General features: G+C 39.8%; 5 protein-coding genes across 5 annotated transcripts; 3 read left to right on the top strand and 2 right to left on the bottom strand.

The window, feature by feature from the left end:
- Positions 1-1,307: 1,307 nt before the first annotated feature.
- On the bottom strand, positions 1,308-4,082 carry LOC106091933 (polycystin-2-like protein 2). The gene is made up of 2 exons (XM_013258640.2): positions 4,043-4,082; positions 1,308-3,489 (listed from the first exon to the last, which is right to left on the bottom strand). Exons 1-2 carry the CDS (start codon positions 4,080-4,082, stop codon positions 1,379-1,381), a joined length of 2,151 nt encoding a protein of 716 aa, XP_013114094.2. The 3' UTR covers positions 1,308-1,378.
- A 42-nt stretch (positions 4,083-4,124) lies between these two features.
- On the top strand, positions 4,125-5,715 carry LOC106094237 (uncharacterized). The gene is made up of 2 exons (XM_013261439.2): positions 4,125-4,783; positions 4,944-5,715. Exons 1-2 carry the CDS (start codon positions 4,175-4,177, stop codon positions 5,589-5,591), a joined length of 1,257 nt encoding a protein of 418 aa, XP_013116893.2. The 5' UTR covers positions 4,125-4,174; the 3' UTR covers positions 5,592-5,715.
- Positions 5,716-7,394: 1,679 nt separating this feature from the next.
- Positions 7,395-10,234, bottom strand: LOC106094236 (nucleolar complex protein 3 homolog). Its single transcript, XM_013261438.2, has 4 exons — positions 10,097-10,234; positions 8,398-10,031; positions 7,714-8,337; positions 7,395-7,652 (listed from the first exon to the last, which is right to left on the bottom strand). The coding sequence occupies exons 1-4, from the start codon at positions 10,103-10,105 to the stop codon at positions 7,427-7,429; spliced, it is 2,493 nt and encodes an 830-aa protein (XP_013116892.2). The 5' UTR covers positions 10,106-10,234; the 3' UTR covers positions 7,395-7,426.
- Positions 10,235-11,645: 1,411 nt separating this feature from the next.
- LOC106094238 (transcription elongation factor 1 homolog) lies at positions 11,646-12,074 on the top strand. The gene has a single exon (XM_013261440.2). It carries the CDS (start codon positions 11,752-11,754, stop codon positions 11,998-12,000), a length of 249 nt encoding a protein of 82 aa, XP_013116894.1. The 5' UTR covers positions 11,646-11,751; the 3' UTR covers positions 12,001-12,074.
- A 5,381-nt stretch (positions 12,075-17,455) lies between these two features.
- LOC106094240 (ATP-binding cassette sub-family D member 1) lies at positions 17,456-21,043 on the top strand. The gene is made up of 2 exons (XM_013261442.2): positions 17,456-17,530; positions 17,605-21,043. Exon 2 carries the CDS (start codon positions 18,125-18,127, stop codon positions 20,270-20,272), a length of 2,148 nt encoding a protein of 715 aa, XP_013116896.1. The 5' UTR covers positions 17,456-17,530; positions 17,605-18,124; the 3' UTR covers positions 20,273-21,043.
- The last annotated feature ends 1,105 nt before the right edge of the window (positions 21,044-22,148 follow it).

The raw sequence follows: 22,148 nt of genomic DNA, 5'->3' as shown, positions 1-22,148 counted from the left end.
GATTTAAATATAGCTCTCATATATATATATCGCCCGATTTTCACTCCTAGAGCCACAGCAAGCATATTTATAGACCAATCTTGCCAAAATATTGCACAACGCTTTCTTCGACGACTACCGCAATATACACGGAGTTGGGTCAAAATCGGTTCAGATTTAGATATAGCTAGCATATATATGTTCGTCCGATTTCCAGTAATAATGCAATAAAATGGTCATTTGTTAAACGATTCTCTCAAAATTTGTCAGGAAGGATTTTTTTCACGACTCTCGATATTACTGGTGAATTTCAAGGAAATCGGTTCAGATTTAGATATAGCTCTCATATATATATACCGCCCGATTTTCACTCCCAGAGCCACAGCACGCATATTTATAGACCAACCATGCCAAAATATTGCACAACGCTTTCCTCGACGACTGCCACAGTATCTGAGGAGTTTTCTCGAAATCGGTTCAAATTTAGGAATCGATCTCATATATATGTTTGTCCGATTTGCAGTGATATTGCAATAAAATGGTCTTTTGTTAACTGATTTTCTCGAAATTTGACAGGAGGGATTTTCTCCTGACTCTCATTATTACTGGTGAATTTCATGGAAATCGGTTCAGATTTAGATATAGCTCTCATATATATATATCGCCCGATTTTCACTCCTAGAGCCACAGCAAGCATATTTATAGACCAATCTTGCCAAAATATTGCACAACGCTTTCCTCGACGACTACCGCAATATACACGGAGTTTGTTCAAAATCGGTTTAGATTTAGATATAGCTCCCATATATATGTTCGTCCGATTTGCAGTAATATTGCAATAAAATGGGCATTAGTTAACCGATTCTCTCGAAATATGGCAGGAATGATTTTTTTACGACTTTCGACATTACTGATGAATTTCATGGAAATCGGTTCAGATTTAGATATAGCTCTCATATATATATATATCGCCCGATTTTCACTGCTAGAGCCACAGCAAGCATACTTATAGACCTATCTGGCCAAAATATTGCACAACGCTTTCCTCGATGACTACCGCAATATATATAGAGTTTGGTCAAAATCGGTTCAGATTTAGATATAGCTCCCATAAATATGTTCATCCGATTTGCAGTAATATTGCAATAAATTTGTCTTTTGTTAAACGATTCTCTCAAAATTTGTCAGGAAGGATTTTTTCACGACTCGCGATATTACTGGTGAATTTCATGGCACGAACTCTATATCCGCATTCAGGGCGAAGTGTGCCCACCCTTAAAAGATATTAGGGATTTAAAGAAGGCGCAGCGGAGCGGGCCCGGTTCGGCTAGTATAATATAAAAATAAGCAATTTTTATGTTTTATTCATAACCATTTTCAAATTCTTTAATTGACATTCTCATTCGTCCTCTGATTCATATTCTAAATAATCCAACATAGTTTGACGTCGTAAAATCTCCATTTGTAAATGTAAAATTTCAACAACTTGCTCGATTCGCTTGGACCTTATCAAATCAGCTTCAATTGATGAATGTTCTACCTCAGATAAATCATTTCTTTGGCCTTTGATTTTAATCTTATAATTTTCAGCCAAATTTTCGTCAATGGTAACCTTCGATTTGCTTCGAAATCTTAAATCAAATATAGGTTTTATATAATCCCATAGATATTCATATTCTTGTTGCAAAAATTCCAAATAGCTTAAACGACCCCCAGTTTGTTTATCCCTTTCGTTGCGTGCTTCGGCAAAATTATCACAAATTAAGGTTATGAACATATTTATCAAAAATATGGCAACTACAAACATCAGCACCAAATAGAGAATGAACCCCAAAACATTGCCTCCATGAGATAAATCCTCTGGCCTGGTGTGAGAATTAAAGCCAAATGAGAAACTCATAATCGAGGTCAAACTTTTGAGATAACGTGAAAATATTTCCGTTTGACTGCCATTGACAATTTGGGCAGCCAAACCCATGGCAAAGAGAAATATGTGAATGGACAAAATGGTGATTGCCAAACTGCCTGCGGCGGTATACAAAGTCCTGGTGAATAGACGAAAAACGCTGGCGAACTGTAAAATTTTCCACAGACGTAGAGTGGTTAGGGCCACCAGAAATCCCATCGAGATGGTGGCCCAGTAATCCCACCAGCTGGCCAAACGAAAATCTATATCATTCAATTTGTTGGATGATTCCAGTGTGGCCAATACATCTCTCACTGAGTTTTCGCGTAAAATTAGCAAACTGAATATAAGCAAATTTAGAAAAATTATACCAAGATCCACATAATTCCAGGGTACTTGGAAAAATTTCACATTGAACCACCATTTTAGAACGAGAGTTTTGCAAAACTGCAAAAGTTGCAGAGTGTAGATCACAATCAAAAGCCATTGTCCATAGGTCAGTTGATCCAAGTTCGTTAGCAGCACCACAGATTGCAAATTGAGTTGCCATATCAGATTTCCAAAAGGCGTTTGTTCCACCAAAATCGATACTAGGGTAAACATATTGCCATCCACACTATAGAGAGTAAAATCTATAAAAACTGCTGCGGTTCTTAAGTCCAACCAGTTATGATCCTTCAAGAATTTTACAATTTTTTCACTATTCCCTTGATCTCTAGCCAATAGAGTAACATAGCCCTTATTTTCTTTATAGGAATACAATGATCCCATGTGGCTAAAAGTCATAAGCCAATTGAGAACACCTTGGTAAGTTTTACACAGCCAGGGATAATAGATTCTCCAGTATTTGTCCACATAGTAAAGGGTGCGATTTTTACTTCTCCATTCTGGCATATAGTCTTTATGGTCATATTGCAGAGTTTTCATACCATTTTCCTTCGTAAGCAAACGAATTTGCTGTAAACGTACCACTCCCAAAAGTTTAGCCATTTCGAAATCAGTCCAACCACTTTCGGTTAATCGTAAGCCATCACAACCGGAACCCTGGTTAAGGCAGTGAGTAAAGCTACCATTTATGACTTGATACAAATCCTCGATTGTCATCATTTGGGGCAAACCAAAGTGGCTGAGACGATTCTCCTCGAGCAGAGTTTTCCATATTTTCGTATTGTAATAACCATAAGGATTGCGAGAATAAACTATCAACAACAGAACGAGCAGGAAATATTTACCAAAAAGCCATAGGTCTTTGGTCAATAAGCGGTATTCGATATTAAGATTCTCATCTTTATGTTTGGCATCTAATTGCAAATTTTCTTTGGCACTTTCCAAACGTACCTTCAAATAGTCCAAAGTACTAAAATTTATGTGCTCCTTAGTTTTTGGTGCCTTTGGGACCTCTGGTGGTTTATTCCTGCCTTTTCGACTCTTGTATAAGGCAAAGAGCGCAAACTCCAAATGTTCCCATACAATGAAACGTGAAAATATTACAATAAGTACTGCCACCATGATTTGTTTAAACTTCTTTTCTTCATGTCGAAAGCCAGAGAATTGTATGATGCATGCTGTGCATAGGCAAGTTATGAAGATACATAGTATAATTGCTTTTCTTTAGGAACTACTTAAAGTTTTCATGGCGATAAGAAACCAAAAATTTCAAATATTTAAAGTCGTTGACACTTTACTACAGGGTACCCTAAAACAAGTAAAGTCAATTGTCCATTAAAAAATATTTGTTATCAAGGCGGATTTAAAAAGGTGGTCTCACTCAAACAGCTGTTAACAGCCGGCCAGGTTTAACGGTATTCAGACGACAGATTTTTGTTTGCATTCTCTCTTTTGTTATCTTCTTTCTCGCATTTTCCTTGCTCATGTACGCACATGTATACACACACGCACACAAATTTCTTTGTGTGTGTTGGCAAAACGTCGATCAGCTTGATGGCAAGATGGCGAATTGTACCATACGGACAGAGCGCACTCTAACCAGCATGTATTCTCATATTTTTTCCAATATCCATTTGTCATATTAGATTTTTCGTACGTATCACACGATGTGTACAACTATCAGAGTTGCTATTTTTGAGATTACATATGACATGTCTGGTCGTGTAATGGCAGCTCTAGCCATGAAATGCTCTCATTTCGTAAAAGTACTTGGTATCATATTTTCCATCTCTGGTGTCAATTCTCTCATTTCTAGCGCTCTCAAGTGTTAAAAACCGTTACAATTCTATATGTGTCATTTTTTAATATCATTTGTATATTAAACTTTGTAAACCATCCACAATGACGCCAAAGGAAAGAATGAAGACTCATTGGGCTAAAAATTGGGCCAAAGTAAAAGAAAAGAATTTACAAAATACAAATGTTTACCCCTCAACAAGACAAACACAAACCCGTAAAGAATTGGAGAACTGTCGTGCCCTGCAAGCGGCCAACTTAAAAAAGGGACTAGAAACGAAACTTGAGGAAGGCAACAAAGGCTTTGAGTTGCTTAAGAAAATGGGTTATCAAGTGGGTCAGGGCTTGGGTAAGGATGGCAATGGAACATTACTGCCGTTACCACTAGAAGTTAAAAACGATCGCAAAGGTTTGGGAGCAATAAAGAAGGATTTGCCTACAAATAATAGCACAAAGCAGCAGGCTGTCATTAAGGACTCAACGAAATCAATTTCTCAGAAGCCACTGTTAAAAGCCGATCAAAAACAAACTAAGGCTGAGGCTACTCCTAGCTCTAGAGTTTGCCGTACGAAACATTCACCAATACGTGCCCCAGAGCCATCGCCACCTATTGTCAAAACAAATGGACAAGAGAAGGCAACGGCAGTGCAAAGTCCACGTATACTAGCAAATCTAATATCCAGCAATAGTTGTGGAGATCCAGTATTTATGAAGGTAAGAAAATGTGTCGAGTATTTGCAAAGCACTTGAAAACGCAAACTTGTCTTTACAAATCCCACCTTAAGTTAACATTGATCTGTCCTTAGTACCATCCTAAGCCTTCCTGGCTCCTCCAAGCTTGAAACATTGATTAATAATGTTTTCTGTTTTTCAGACCATCTTTAATAGCTACTACTCCGAGGTTGAGCTAATGCAACTGCGTTTAGAAGCTTCAGCCTCCCGTAATATCACCCATGCGGAGAACGATTTAATTGATGCCCGAATTCGTATGGGCAAAAACGAGATCATTGACAATTATACTTTCGAATTTATACGTAGCGAACTGGTGGGATGGATTGGTCTCTATCAAAAGCAAGACATGCCCACACCCATATTCCACACCATGGTCCACAAGAAACACTACATAACAATAGTTTGTGGCAATGAGTATGCCTATAATTTCCTTGCTGAATGTATAGACGATATAGCACAGCTGGAAGACTTCAATCAAATAACACTCCAGCCTCAGCCAGCCATCGGTTTGGGTGTGTACTGTTTTGATGCCATCTATGAGGGAATAGTACGTGAACCCGAAATGTTCTTGATTCAAATTAAGAAACACAAACCCCTACTTAATGCCGAACTGTGGATGGTCATAGAACATAAGGTCTACTCGGAGGAAGGTAAAACATATTTCATGTTCTTGGTCGATGAACGATCGGCCCTATGTCTCAATTTTCAATACAGTCCCAACTTATGCATTTGTATGCAAAATCTACTAATGCGTAATCGTGGTCTAGTTACTGAGGAATGTATAAATTGACCTTAATATCCAATTGTAAGTTAAGTGCTGTACATACTAGATGTACAAAAGCCATTATCAATGCCTAGTGACTGGTTCATATTTCGCATGAAAATCAATAAAGCTTGGCTTTTCACAAACACAATGAAAGAATATTAAATTTCGAAAGGATAAGAGGTCAAAGAATTTTTCACAAATTGCAAAAACGTGCAAAACGTGGAGTCTTCAATCTACTCTGCTAAAGCCATGCCACTCTGGTCGTTAGCTAGGGGAGAATGCCATGAAATGTGATGCGCATTAAAGTCCTCTAGCACCAAACGATTATGGCCAGATAGTAACCCACATATGGTGGGGTTTGTAAGCTTGGCCACTAATTGGGACACAGCTACCAGCCACATCTCGGCAGTACCGGACATGACTGCTATCGCCATGCACTCCATGTAGGGGTCACTAGCGCCAGGCACAGGCGAGATGGGTCTATAATGCACGGAATGGTGTATCACGAAGGCCAATCCCCTACCTCCATTCCTTGAGCGATCCTTAGGTAGCACATTACATACGTGACAACTGTGCAAGCTGCAGGTGTTTGTCAACTTTGTCTCCTGGATCGCTGCAACCAATATTTTCTTCCGACTCATAAAATCCACAATCTCATCGATCTTGCCACGGAGACCGTTGCAGTTTAGTTGCAAAAATGATACACTTTCCGGCACTGGCCTGGCAATATTGGGGCTGGGATGCTGCTGTTGCGTATATTGCCGCACGAGAGCGGTCGGGGTGGTCACATAATCCGATGACTAGGACGCTTGTGACCCACTGATGGCAATGTTTGCACAGAACCTATACTGTCGTAGTGATGTAAGGCCAGAGCAAGATCGGAAATGTACCCACTCCATGAACCGGTAACACCGGATTTACCCGATGAAGTCATTTATCGGCAAGGGCTGCCGCCTCAGCTACAACACACTGCTACAACAAAAACCGACCGATGATGGAGGCGGTTCTGGCAAACCTAACAGAACCAGGATACGGGGTTCTGTTCGGTTTCTCTCCCGGCATGAACCACAAGCCTTCGGAGAAAGCACTCCGGATGTGCCTCTCCCATGACGAAAAAAGACGAACACGTACACTGAGGCGGCAGCCCTTGCCAATGAAAGATTCCATCGGGTCAATCCGGTGCGTATTACCGGCTACCTTGGGATTGTGCCTGTGTGGTGTTCATAGCTGTCACGAGAAGCTTAGGTGCGAGCTACCGGGCGCCTCCACAGGTTGCGGATAGTGGAATGCTCCAAACGGAGTATTTGCTATGGCAGTCGCGGCCAATCAGTGGTAACGAGCAGAGAGTCTTAGTGAGAGGCCGAGCGGCGCCGGGTCTTGCATAAATACTTAGCGCCTACTATGCTTGGTATGACAAGTCGAGTTATTGGCGCCTTTAAATAACTAATGGCCACCCTGTTCTCGCCGCGATCGGACCTTTGGACCGGAACGAGCTTGTGGCTTGAGGATCGCCACCTCCACATGCCAATGTGGCTACGACAACAACACAACGAGAAGCTTAGCTAGCGTCCATAGGTTGCGGAAAATGTAATGATCCATACGGAGTAGCTGCAACGCCAGTCGCGGACAATCAGCTGTATCGAGTGGAGACTCTCTCAGTGAGAAGCCAGGCGGCACCTCCTTTGATGCTTGATATGGCAATGCGAGTTATTGGGGATTTAACATAACCAATGGCCCCGATGTTACCGAGGCGATCGATACTTTGTACCGAAACGAGCTTGTTTAGGAAAATTTTTATAAAATTAACAAATTAAAAATATTCACAGATTTTAATATTAAAAATTCCTAATCGATTTTTTTTATTTACACTTCAGCTCCTTATAAAAATCAAATATATGACAACTATTTCTTTTCGGTGCTTGCATATTATCCTTAAGCATAGCCTTGTAAAATGGTTTAAAATCTTCGCTAAGATAGCTATGGGGACCTTTTTTGAATTTGGGCTCAGTTTGCCGGGGCACAGGAATGGTGGGATTAAAAGCCATTTGAGTGCTATCGTATTGCTCGAACAAATCAAAGGCCGTTCTAAAAGATAACCGAAATAATGTCAATTAGGCACAAAATCTCCATAAATACAAAGACTTACAATTTTCCTATTTCCGAAGGTAGGGAACCCTCACCCGAAGCTGGCACCCCATTGGCTATATGAGTAGCCATTTTGCGTACTATGGGATGGTAATGTCTGGACAACATTGTCAGCTCATATAAAGCGGTACACGAAGCATTACAGTATTCGGGATCTTCCAGCTCTGGATCGTATTTGCCAGAGCCTATGCTGTCATCGGTGTCCAATAGAATATCCAATACAGAGGTCAATTGAAAAGTGGTCTTAATGGTGCCCAAAGTGGCCAAGGTACCATGATGCAGCAAATTCAAACTGACTGTTAATAGACGTTTAATGAAAGCCATCAAACGATGCTGACTCATGTTACGCCTTCTCTTTACCAAAACTTCATCCAGAGTCTGTAGAATGATGAGAAAATCTTCATGATTTTTACCAGCATGCACGGCCAACATATTTCTATAGAAATGCTGATAGAAACGTATGGGATCTATGTTTAACACCTCACCCTGGCCCGAGAGTATAATGAAAATTGTTTTGATGCAATGCAATTGTTCGCGATAGCCCAAATCCTCTTGGGTTTCCAGAATGTTATTCAGCACCTCAATTAAATCCGAGAAAAAATCCAAATTGATGACATGGGCAAATCTTAAAGAAAAGGAAAAAAAGATTATTTCCATTTCATTAGTTGCCATTAAAAAAACTTACTCAGCCAACCCCTCAAGTATGGCACTTAGCACTCGCGATGTGGGATCGTTTTTCAGCACCCGAAAATAGATGGTAAACAACATTTTCACAATTTCCGTCAATTTGGCGTGTTTTGTCTGTTTGTTTTCCTCAGCTCTTGTCTCATCCAGTTCCTTATTCAATTCCGTCAATTTCTTACGGCGTTTACGTTCCTTCTTGGACAAATTCAACAGCCTCTGACGATGTGCCTCCAACTTCTTTTGCTTCAGCTCATTCTCTTTTTCAGCATCTAAATTAACATTCTTAATTTTTAGGGCCTTTAAACAACTGATGCACTCCAGATGGACAACATTGTTTTTGCTCTTGATCAAATGATTGATGCGGCGTATGATGAACAATGTCATTTCCAACTTTTTGTCATGGCCAAAGACATAGCGGAAACAGTTATTAACTGCCTCCCTCATTCTCGGATAATTGCTATTCAACATATAAACTAATAATTGGGCTATATTCTTTACATAATTGAAATAGGGATGTGACATCAAGAGGTCACACATGCCCTGCACTGCCACCTCAGCGATTTTTACGGATTGTGGTGTTACGCGGCCATGGCCTTTGCGATTTACAGCCGCCGTAAGCTTTTCGAGTTTTTGCAAAAACTTCTTGAAATGTTGCAGTAAGGCATTTTCAAAGGTAACTCTTTCAAGAGTGGCCTTGCGCACAGTTTGCATTTTTGTATCGATTTGGCCCACCCTGTATTCGGGCAATATGTCTTTGAAGATTTCCGTCAAGGACACTATGGCCACCTTGCGAACCGTCAATAGATTAGGCACGCCCGCCTTATCGGTTTCATCCATTAGCTCGAACAATGCATTGAAGTTGCGCATTTTGTCTTCAGGTTTTTCCAATATACCCGAACAAATAATGCCTATGCGGTATTTTTGCCTTTCAATCTCCTGTTGGCGGGCAATCAGCAAATCGGTGGTCGAGACCATTTTTTGTACCGCCGCTGTTTTAATGGCATTGCCTTCTTCATCGTTTACCACATCATCATCGCTATCCTCAAATTCCTCTTGTGAATCCCCCTCCTCCTGATCGGTTTCTTGGGCTTCATCTTCGCCTTCCTCTTCTACCTTTTTAACCTTTGGCTTTGGCTTATAGTCAACCTCGGTGGTACGAGTTATAATTTCACCATCCCTACTTTTAAAAGGCAACAGATCGACCTTAATTTTCTTGGTGGCATCTTCCAAAGCAGTGTCTTCTGCAAATCGTTTTTCCAAGCCCACCGCATGCCTTAGGTCGTCATCATCAGCTTCTTCATTTCCGGCATATTTGCGCTTGCGATATTTGCCTCTTTTCATTTCTAAAAATTCCAGATCCTCACCATCCAACATGTCGGCCACATTGTCCAATAACTCATCATCATCCATGTCATCGCCTTGGTCACCAAGTGGCATACCCAAAGACTCGCGCTTGTTTTGTTTCTTACGCTGGAAAACATCATCCTTCTTACGAGCCTTTTGTATGAAAATGTTTTGACCTTTTTCCTTGGCCGCCTTCTGTTGTGCCAACTTATGTTGTTGTTGCTTTGTAAGAGGAGTCCTTTTCTGTTTCAAATGTGCGGCACGTTTCACAGATGAGATTTTCACCTTTATCTAAAGAATTGAAGGCGTTTTAGAAGAACTGGTATCTTAAAGGCAACTAATATCATATCACTTACTGTGCCCATTTTGTTGATAAATTTTTATGGCTTTATCTCACTGAATATCCGTAAAAAAACTTATTTTCATTAATACCGATAAACTCCAAACCTATCACCCACAAAAATTAAAAAAAAAACAAACGCACATGTAGAAATGTGACAGTCAAATAAACCTAATCGAGAAGCGTTTCACATGAGGACTTGCACAAGCTTCTGCCTACTGGGGTGTTTACACGGAATAATGGGTTGTGTCAAATTTAAATGTTCAGAATGCCGAAGGTAATGCAAAGCGATCAGCTGATAGTCAATATATATTCATTTAAGCAGATTGTTCTATTCAGCTCTCGGAATTGTTGCGAAAAGCTTTAACAGTATATCAATTTTTTTAAACATAATTACATGAAATTTTTTTTACTAACACGAGTGCGAGGCACTGATGCACAGCACAGTAATTTCCTTTCTCGTATTTTCTCTGATCATGTACGCAAACGTATACACACATGCACACAAATTTCCTTGTATGTGTTGGCAAAACGTCGATCAGCTTAATGGCAAAATGGCGGATTGCATCATATGATTTATGGTTGTTGTACAAAAGACCACCTTTAATTGTTTCGCCATAGCGTGAGACCACCTTTTTAATCCGTCTTGTGTCCGGAGAAGTATCTGAGTGTTTAGAGACGTTTAAAAGAGTTTATTTTTACTACAAATTTTTCATTTCTAATTTTTTTTATGGATTTTGACAGCTGTCACGTGAAAAAACGAACGGAGCACCAACCCTTATATAGAATATGGCTACAGCAAGAACAAGTCAATATCTTATTCGACAATAATGTCAAAACTTACAAAATTCTTCTATTTTCTTTAATAAAACACGTTTTATGTTAGCATCAAATTTCCAACATTAGCGGCCTAAACAGAATGAGTGCGTTGATGGGCGTCGCGTTGAAAAATGCAACTCTGCGAACAAATGGTAAAAAAGCATCTCAAAAAAATTAAACAATTTTTAACTTTGTCGACTAAAAACACTACTTGACGTGGGGCAACACAGAATGACGCTCGCTTTCAAGCTTCAAAATTGAAAATTTTTAAGTTTTCCGCGTTGCTTTTGGGAATTTATGTGCGTAGATGCGTTTTTGCAACGCCAAACCAAAGTTCAACGCGTTTAATTTGTTTAGACCTTTAGAATCTTAATTAGCAAGAACTTCTTACGATACGTTGTGGAATTTGTTTGCAGAAAATATGCGAGAAAGAAGATAACAACAAAAAGAATGCAAACAAAAGTCTGCCATTTTAATACCGTCAAACCTGGCAGGCTATTAGCAGCAGTTCGCGTGAGACCACCTTTTTAAACCCGCCTTGGTAAGCCACTAAATCTCTATTAATGACCTTTTCAAGATTTAAATGTTAAATCCTTTGTTTATTGGCAGGTTTTATCGTATACAAATGAAACCGGTAAGTCCTATGCCTTTTTTTACTTTGAAGTCGACTATTCGATCTTTTTTAGCCACAAAAAGACGACTTCGACTTATTTACACAAAAAGTCGATTAATCGATTAGTCAAAAATCGACTTTTAGATGCCTAAGGTAAATATTGAGAAAAAGTAGTTTAGTGTGTACGCAAAATAGCGGCTTTATAAGAAAAGCACAATAATAAGAAGGATTTAACCAGCATGGGAAGACGCAAATCGAAAAGAAAGCCCCCACCAAAAAGAAAACATATACAACCCTTGGATCTTCAATTCAATTGTCCATTTTGTAATCACGAACTTTCCTGCGAGGTGAAAATGGACAAGGGCCGAAATACGGCACGTATTTCATGTCGAATATGCCTGGAAGAATACCAAACCTCCATTAATTTTCTCTCGGAACCACTGGATGTATATAATGATTGGGTAGACGCTTGCGAGAATGCCAATTAACTCGTTTAAACAATGAACATTTGGGATAATATAAGTATTTTTTAACATAAATATATGATTTATAGATAAATATACATTTGCTGTTTTAGTTTCATGTGTGTGATAGAGCACTGAAGAAATGCAATTTTGTGGATATATTAGATAAACAAAGGTAATTTCCAGAAAACCATTGGGGGCACCTGCATTTATGCCTTTACTCTAAATGGACAGTCTGTGTACAGAGGCAAATCTTGTAGGTAAAGGCCTATAGGCTATGGGTGATATAAGTCCTCTTCACCTAATCCGCAAGGGTACATTTAGGTTCAGAAGTGAGGGAACAATGTCTAGTGGAAAAGCTCGAACTAATAGTGGATGTCTATTTCACGGGAACCCCATCAAACAACGTGACACCGGAAGTGGTCGCTGATAAGTGTTAGTTGAGGACTATTGAGAAAATTGTATGTGAGTCAATAATTCCTTAGGAAATCAGCTGGTAATGTATCACTGGCCGTACTACAAGCAGTGTCGGATACACTGGCTCCTTGGTTTAGGTAGATGTATTGTGTTATATTTATATACTTGTGGATTGGAGGGGCACAAAGGTAATTATCATTCCAATAGTAGAAATACCGCACCACAAACAAAAAAACAAAAGATTTCCGTCTTTTTAGTCCGCCATCCTTTATGATGACCCTATTGAAATTGATAGATACATATCCTATAAGGGAGATTGCAAGTCCACGGAAACTCTGAAACAGAATGGCAAAAAATCAACCTTATGTTCAATTCTCAGCTGGAGGATGGCTTGTTTTTGCATCACAGTCAAATTCCTGCGACACCTGCTGTGAAGATAAGAGAGCTTTCCCTTTGACATAGCAGCATCTGCGTTGTAATGACTGACATCTCGGTTTTACGGGAAAAGGTGGAAAGGACAGCGAATGACAGATGGCCACGAATTAAGGACTGTGATAGGTCGAAGATTATGTGGTCATATTTAAATTTGAAAATGCTGGCAACATTTGTGAAGTACTATGTCATGTAAAACTTCTCTCCAAAGAGATGTCGCACTGCGGCACGCCGCTCGGACTCGGCTATAAAAAGGAGGCCCCTTATCATTGAGCTTAAACTTGAATCGGACTGCACTTATTGATATGTGAGAACTTTGCCCCTGTTCCTTAGTTGAATGTTTATGGGCAAAATTTGCATTTGGAAGCAGCTCGCTGTAGCAACGCGAAATAATGTAATAAATTGCGTCTGAAAGTACATGGATCTACAGAGAAGGTTTTGAGGTAGTGAAGCAAAGAGTTCCATAACTTGGCCACACGAACTGAACTAAAAGTACTGATGTATTCCTAGTATTGAATCAAAGAGATATTGGGCTAGGCTGAATTTTATAATACAGATAAATAAAAAGATACAACTAAGATCCATAAAATGATCAAAAGAGCACCCCTAAAAGTTGAGTTCAGTAATAATTATAATCAAATTAGGATCGATTGCCATAAACAAATCGCAATATACCATGAAAACTAGAGTGCATACTTCCGCTATCTATGTGGAGAACAATGTGGCTGAAGATTCGGTGGCGGATATTTTCAGTTACCTTACAGCAAAATATTGGCAGCATCGGTAAGGTAGATGTTTACCCTATCGCAGACGCCATAAACAGGGTTGGATGCCTTCCGCGATCGTCTGCATATTATACGATCTTAATGATTTCAGGATGGATTGCAATGAAGACATAGCACCCTATTTTTGGTGAACTTTCCATTCCACAAGGCTTTGACCTTTTTCACACGCGACTGGCGACCACAAAAAAAGTGCATAATCCAAAGTTTCACTATGGGCATGCTAGCGATAGCCTAAAGAGAGTGAAGTGGCTGACCGTAACAAAAGCCTTCGATATATAACTGTAATGTTTCCAAACGCCGCCAGAACTAGAAACAAACCTACACATTTATATCCTCTATCACGTTTATGTCGTTTTTATTACAATTCACTTTTGAAAGCAACACTACAACCGTTGTCTAGTTAACCTAGTTTACGTTTGCTCGTTTTATGCGTTACGTAAGGACTAACTACATATGTTAATGTTCTTTAATTACCCATCGTTTGCGAAAACAAGTACATATGGCCGCGAATTGACTCGTTGAGATATGCAGTGAACTAACCACACAACGTAAAATCTGTGATTTTTATTGTATTTGTTTCACAACTGCTACTGCCAAAGGTAATTCTATTCACACTTTTACTATAAAAATATATTAAATATACATAAAGAATTTTATTTGAGAAAACTAGAAACTGCATGTTCAGGAGTAAGATTTAGATTGGACAATTCCTTGCTTCAGGTTACTTGTGCAGTATGAGCTGAAACTGAATTCAAATCAAAGTCTCACATTTTGAAACGTACAACTTACATATGTTGGCCATTATGTAGAAAATGACCCACTTCAAAAGGGTATTTGGACCAATACTAACTTACGTGGTAGTTATATAGTGGACAACAATGGAGGTAAAGTGCAACATAAAGCCTTAGCAACCGGGTGTTCGAAGCGGATTGCCTTTATCGGCAAGAGCTGCCGCCTCAGTGTACAATACACTGCTACAACACCATCTACACAATCCGATGGCAGCCGGTTGTACGTACCGGATTGACCCGATGGAGTTCTTCATCGGTAAGGGCTGTCGCCTCAGTGTATAACACACTGCTACAACAACATTTACCGGTTCTTAAGACGTATTAGTATGTTAGCATAAGTGGGGCGATTAGAACTATACCAAAAAGGGCACTGAAGCAGATTTTAGATGTTCTTATCTGAGGCAGTCGCTAAAACTATGAGGCTCAAGGTCATGCGTCGTTGTAGGTCACACCACAACGGAATAACTGCGATAGCTTGGGAGGAATTGGGGGTTTTTGATTGAATAACTGGGCCAACGATCTTTACGTGGTAATCCAATTTAGAGACGTCGAATCACAATCGGAATGAAGAAAATATCCTATGGGGAAAACTGAGCATGAATTTCACCTTTACAGCGGAACAAAAAGTGGTTCTAAAGCACTTGCACTATATAAATAAATGGATCATTGCTAGTATATGAAGAGCGAGGAAACGATAGATCCCAACAGTTGACGAAAAATTCAGCATCAGACATGAATCGGAATAAAGTGGTAAAGGATTATAATCCTTATTCTGTTTTCAATTCTATGCCCCCAATTGTGATGAGAACAGAAGTCCTTGTAAAGGGCGAGGAATCATTGGATCAATTTCTATGCCAATGCCCAGATTCCAACATCTGAACCACTTAGGGGCATAAAATGAAAAATGACGCAGACGTTTAGGCTTAGGTAACAGTGTAAGAGAATTTTTACCATGACTTCCGTGTATATGGAGAGCTATATCAGGTTATAGACTGATTTGGACGGACCGTAATTGACGTAGTAGTACGAAGTCTTAACACCGCTTGCCAAATCGGACAAAAATTGCGACTTGTAAGAGCCCAAGAAGTCAAATCGGCAGATTTATATGGGAGCTATATCTAAATATGAACCTATATGGCCCATTTCCAATTCCAAATGACCTACATCAATATTAAGTATCTGCAAATTTTCAAGGGCTAGCTTTACGCGTTCGACCGCTATCGTGATTTCGACAGACGGACGGACATAGCTAGAACGTTGCGTCGATCAAGATTATATATACTAAACGGGGTCTTAGACGAATATTTCGAGGTTTTACAAACGGAATGACTAGATTAGTATGGTGGTGGGTACAATGAGACTTGTACCGACTTAGGCATAAAATGGATTATAATTCTTAAACTTTTTATACCCTTCACCATAGAATGGGGGGTATACTAATTTTGGCAATCCTTTTGTAACACCTTGAAATATGCGTCTACGACCCCATAAAGTATATATACTCTTAATCGTCATGACATTTTAAGTCGATCTAGCCAAGTCCGACCGTCCGTCTGTAGAAAGCACGCTAACTTTCGAAGGAGTAAAGCTAAACTCTTGAAATTTTGCACAAATACTTCTTATTAGTGTAGGTCATTTAAGATTGTAAATAGGCCAAATCGGTCCATGTTTTGATATAGCTGGCATATAAACCGATCTTGGGTCTTGACTTCTACAGCATCTAGAGGGCGCAAATTTTACACGTGGTGTTTTAGTATCACTACTATTAACTGTACTAAACATGGTTCAAATCGGTTCACAACCTGGTATAGCTGCCATATTAACCGATCTTGGATCTTGACTTCTTGATCCACTAGAGGGCGATTGGGCTGAAATTTTGCACGAAGTGTTTTGTTACGATTTCCAACAACTGTGCTAAGTTTGGTTCAAATCGGTCTATAAATAGGTATATAACCTGATATAGCTGCCAGATTTACCGATCTTGGATCTTGAGTTCTTTAGCCAAAAAAAAGGCATAATTCTCATCCCATTTGACTGAAATTTGCAAGAAGTTGTTTGTTATGTTAGTTCCAACACCTATGTTAAGTATGGTTCAAATCGGTCTATAAATAGGTCTATAACCTGATATAGCTGCCATATATACCGATCTTGTATCTTGACTTCTTGAGCAAATAGAAGGCATAATTATCATGCGATTTGGCTGGAATTTTGTATGAAGTTGTTTGTTATGACTTCCAACAACTGCGATAAATATGGGGCAAATCGGTACCTGATATAGCTGCCATATAAACCGATCTGGGATCTTGACTTCTTAAGCCTCTATAGGGCGCAATTTTTATCCGATTTTGCTGAAATTTTGTACAACCTTCAACATACGTGTCTAATATGGTCTGAATCGATCGATAGTCTGATACAGCTCCCATATAAACCGATCTCTCGATTATGCTTTTGAGCCCTTTCAAGGACTTAAACACTACCCAATGACGTCTACTATGGTCTTCAACATTCAATTCACGTATGGTCCGAATCGGACTATAACTTAATATATCTCCAATAGCATAACAATTCTTATACATTATTTTTTGTTTGCCTAAAAAGAGATACCGGCGTGGTGGTGGGTATATAAGATTCGGCCCGGCCGAACTTTGCACGCTCTTACTGGTTTCTATTCTATGTCCCCATTTGAGAAAAGCATAGATGTCTTTGTATGGACTTTTTTGAAGTTTTTCCATTGGTTATAACGCACAAGTACCATTAGTGACTAATGTGCGTCCCCGGGGACATGAGGCGGGTTAAAACCAGCACTCTCTGTTAAACCTTAACTAACTTTATTAACATGTCTGGCGATAACACCATCGGATAACTAACCGACTTTAAACTTTGGACAGTAGCAAGCAAAGCGAACAAAATAGGCTTGACAGCAAATCCCCAACCTTATCGCTATACAATAACACTTGAGTGGGTTAGGCTATTATTGCTCTCAACGCTTCAGATATAGATTATGGCCAATAATAACAAAAAAGCTGTAATCTTTGGGTGAATTGTGCTACTTATTAGTCGCTCACTATTTTTAATCGGGTTCTCAACTCTAAGCTAAAAAATAATGTCAAATTAACTCAAAGAGTTTAGGTTAGCAGCAGCAGTAGTAACCGATAAAGACTGAATGAAACATTCTCGTTGTTGTTTTTTGTTTTTTTATGTAGACAAAGACGATGTACAGTGGAGTACGTACATACGTTCGTTTCAACCTTTGGTTCGATCTTTAAACTAATTTTTGCGCAATAAACTTGCGCTGCTGCTGTAGAAGTTGTTTTTCTTTTTCTCGGAAGTGACTGTCGTATGAAAGTTCTGAAATCCAATCCATGGAAATCCAGCGGGCATTTGCTAATTGATTTCAGTTTGTGGTGGGTGGTGAACGGGTCAAGTAGTGCGTAGTGCTGAAAATATCAAAACATAAACAAAACAAAAGACCCGAAGCGAGCAATCAAGCAAGACAAAAAAAAAAGAGACGAATTACAAAATACGAGCAAAAAAAAAAAAAAAAAAGACGCAACCAATAAACCAGCGAGGACTACACGAACAACGTATGTTTCTTGAGACTGGTTTTTGTGTCTGCTTTGTGTGGAAGTTGATGGAAAATTGTAGTCATTGCAACATTTCCGACTGAGTGCAACAACAACAACAACAACAACTACAACCAAATTGAAATTACGAAAATCAAAAATGGTGGTGCTTTCGAAATTATCAGACAAAATCGACCAGCTGGGGGTTCCCAAGCCCTTGATTGCCCATGCCCTGGTGGGAGCTGCCATCATGGCCTGGTCCCTCAAAGTGGCCGTGCCGATTTTAATCAAAAACAGCAAACAAAAGGATGAAAAAGTCTCCTCCAATGGCATTCTAAAAACCCAAGTAAGCGATGAAGAAGAATCAAAAGTGGCCGAAGCTGAGAAGCTTTTGGTTGCTCAGAATTTGAAAAACAAAAAAGCGAAAGAGCCAGGCTTGAACAAAGAGTTTTTCAAGCAACTCAAAGAAATGATAAAGATTATGATTCCTCGGCTGGCCAGCTACGAAACGGGCCTGTTGGGTGTTCACACACTGTGCCTTATATCGCGTACATTCCTCAGCATATACGTTGCTCAATTGGAGGGCACCATTGTCAAGTACATTGTGCGCAAGGATGTCAAACAATTTTGTTTGGTTCTACTGAAGTGGTTTGGCATTGCCATCCCTGCCACTTTTGTCAATTCGATGATTCGTTTTCTGGAAAGCAAATTGGCCTTGGCCTTCAGGACACGTTTGGTGCGTCATGCCTATCGTTTGTATTTCAAAAATCAAAACTATTATCGTGTTTCCAATCTGGATGGGCGTATTGAAAATGCCGATCATCGCCTTACCGAGGACATCAATGTGTTTGCCACCTCCATAGCGCATCTGTACGGTAGTGTGACCAAGCCCTGCTTTGATCTTATGCTCATTGGTTTGTCGCTGATGCGTTCATCTCAAAAAATGGAATCGAACATTTTCTCGGGACCCCTATTGTCGGGCTCGGTCATTCTTTTGTCGGCTCACATAATGCGAGTGCTTTCGCCCAAGTTCGGTCAACTGGTGTCGGAGGAAGCCAATCGTTATGGCTATTTGAGACATATACACTCGCGCATTATAACCAATGCTGAGGAAATTGCCTTCTACGGTGGTCACAAAGTGGAGTTACAACAACTGAGACAGGCATATAATCGACTTGTCAAGCAAATGAACAACATCTTTACCCAAAAACTATGGTTTGTTATGCTAGAACAATTCTTTATGAAATATGTGTGGTCTGGCACCGGCATGGTAATGGTGTCTTTGCCCATTTTGACGGGTTCGGCAGGCTCCTCGTCCAAACCTGGATCTTCCTCTTCTAGCGAATCAATGGTTAGTGAGCGCACCCAGTATTTGACAACAGCACGTAATTTGCTCATCTCCGCCTCGGATGCTATTGAACGCCTCATGTCTTCCTATAAAGAAATAGTGGCTCTGGCGGGCTACACCAGCCGAGTGGCTGGCATGTTTGAGGTATTTGAAGAAACTGCTCAAGGCATTTACAGCAAGACTACCGTGGCCAAGAGTAACGAAACTGAAGGTGTAATTGAGTTCCAAAATGGCTTGCCGGTGGCCAAGGGCCGTATTATATACGCCAGTCCGGACAGTACCTCTATTTCATTGCGATCCGTGCCCGTTGTTACACCCAACTGTGACGTTGTGGTGCCCTGCTTGAACCTGGAAATTGAACCCGGCATGCATTTGCTAATCACAGGGCCCAATGGTTGTGGCAAATCCAGTTTGTTCCGCATACTGAGTGGCCTGTGGCCCATCTATGCCGGAGAATTGCACATACCCAAACCGGTGGAGGACAAACCCTGTATGTTCTACATTCCCCAGCGCCCGTATATGTCGATTGGCAGTCTATGTGATCAAATCATCTATCCCGACAGTCGAGAGGATATGGCTCGCAAGGGCATTACCCAAAACGAGCTGAGAAGTATTATGAAAATGGTAACGCTGGAGCATATAGTCGAAAGGGATGGCTTTGACGTGGTGCGCGATTGGAAGGACATCCTATCGGGTGGAGAGAAGCAACGTATGGCTGTAGCGCGTCTGTTCTACCACAAGCCCAAATACGCTTTACTAGACGAATGTACCAGTGCCGTATCCATAGATGTTGAGAGTAATATGTACGAAAGTGCCAAGGCTATGGGCATCACACTGCTGACCATCACACATCGTCCTACACTGTGGAAATTCCACACTCACATATTGGAATTTGATGGTCTGGGCGCCTGGACATTCCGCAAAATGGAAGCGGATGAGAAGCAAAAGAAGTATGACTAGAAAGCAATGTACATAAGTATGTTTCAGTTTGTTTTGTGGCCCCTGCCAAAACAATACCCAAGCAAAGAGATATTTGTACCCAAAGCCCCCCACCACCACCACCACACTAATATATATATTCATCTATTTATTTTTACCAATGTAGTCAGTCTAACAGAATGGGACTCGTCATAAAGAAGATTTTTAAGAAACGATTGCTTCAACACTATCCTTAAATAACTATAATTTAATATTCATTGTTCTTTTTTGTTGTTTTATGTACATACTAAGTATCTACGATAAGATTTTATTTGGTTCGATTGTTGTTATTTACAGAAAAACGAAAGGAAACGTGTGAATATTTATGCACTACCAATTCATATTTTCCTTCTTGTATAAAAAAAAAACTTACTTTTAGATAAAGGTATATAATCTAATCGGCGGTTAATCGCTGTATATTTAGAGTAAGCGTACTCCATAGCAATAGGCTGATCGTGGACGAACAGCAGATTTCCACATGCACTAGTTTAAGTTCCCACCCAACCCCCAAATCTATCCACGCCAAATTTGCGATTATGATTAGAAAAGGAAAAAAATTACGAATTGATAAGATTGTAAACTTTGACCAAAGAATATGTTTCATTTTGCTCTAAGCCTCAAAAAAAAAAAAAACAACAACACATGTTTTTGTAATTAAATTGCCCCTTTCAAAAAAAAAAGAAAAACGAAAAACAAATAAGAAACGAAAATAACGATAAATAAAAATTGATTTTACATTTAGTATTACTTAAATCTATACACCAATGTTTGTTTTTATTTTTTATAGTGTACAAGCTGAACCGGGCCCGCTCCACCGGATCTTCTTTTACTTTATTTGGAACAAAATTATCCTTTGAATATATATTTTCGACAATTAAAGAGCTTTTAGTGAAATATCATGCTACGAAAATAGTACATGCATATCGCTTGACCAACAGTATAGGTTAGGTTGAAAAGATGGTGCAGATATTAATCCGCCCCATGCCACTATGGACATACACCTACCTAAGCCAGTAATCGGCTTGTTGTGCGCTCTATAAACTCTAAAGTAACCTCTAACAAGTAAAAGCGTGCTAAGTTCGGCCGGGCCGAATCTTATATACCCTCCACCATGGATCGCATTTGTCGGGTTCTTTTCCCGGCATCTCTTCTTAGGCAAAAGAGGATATAAGAAAAGATTTGCTCTGCTATTAGAGCGATATCAAGATATGGTCCGGTTTGGAGCACAATTAAATTATATGTTGGAGACCTGTGTAAAATGTCAGCCAATTCGAATAAGAATTGCGCCCTTTGGGGACTCAAGAAGTAAAATAGAGAGATCGATTTATATGGGAGCTGTATCGGGCTATAGACCGATTTAGACCATAATAAACACGTATGTTGATGGTCATGACAGAATCCGTCATACAAAATTTCAGGCAAATCGGATAATAATTGCGACCTCTACAGGCTCAAGAAATCAAGATCCCAGATCGGTTTATATGACACCTATATCAGGTTATGAACCGATATGAACCATACTAAGCACAGTTGTTGAAAATCATAACAAAACATGTTGTGCCAAAATTCATTCAAATCGGACAAGAATTGCGCCCTCTAGGGGCTCAAGAAGTCAAGACCCAAGATCGGTTTATATGACAGCTATATCAGGTTATAGACCGATTTGAACCATTCTTGGCCCAGATGTTGGATATCATGACAAAACACGTCGTGCGAAATTTCATTCCAATCGGATAAGAATTGCACACTCTAGAGGCTCAAGAAGTAAAGACCCAAGATCAGTTTATATGGCAGCTATATCAGGTTATGGACCGATTTGAACCATACTTGGCACAGCTGTTGGATATTATAACAAAAT

This window comes from Stomoxys calcitrans, chromosome 2, assembly GCF_963082655.1.
Source record: "Stomoxys calcitrans chromosome 2, idStoCalc2.1, whole genome shotgun sequence".
Taxonomy (NCBI): domain Eukaryota; kingdom Metazoa; phylum Arthropoda; class Insecta; order Diptera; family Muscidae; genus Stomoxys; species Stomoxys calcitrans.
The sequence above is the reverse complement of the archived record's forward strand: the minus strand, read 5'-3'. Positions and strand labels throughout refer to the sequence as shown.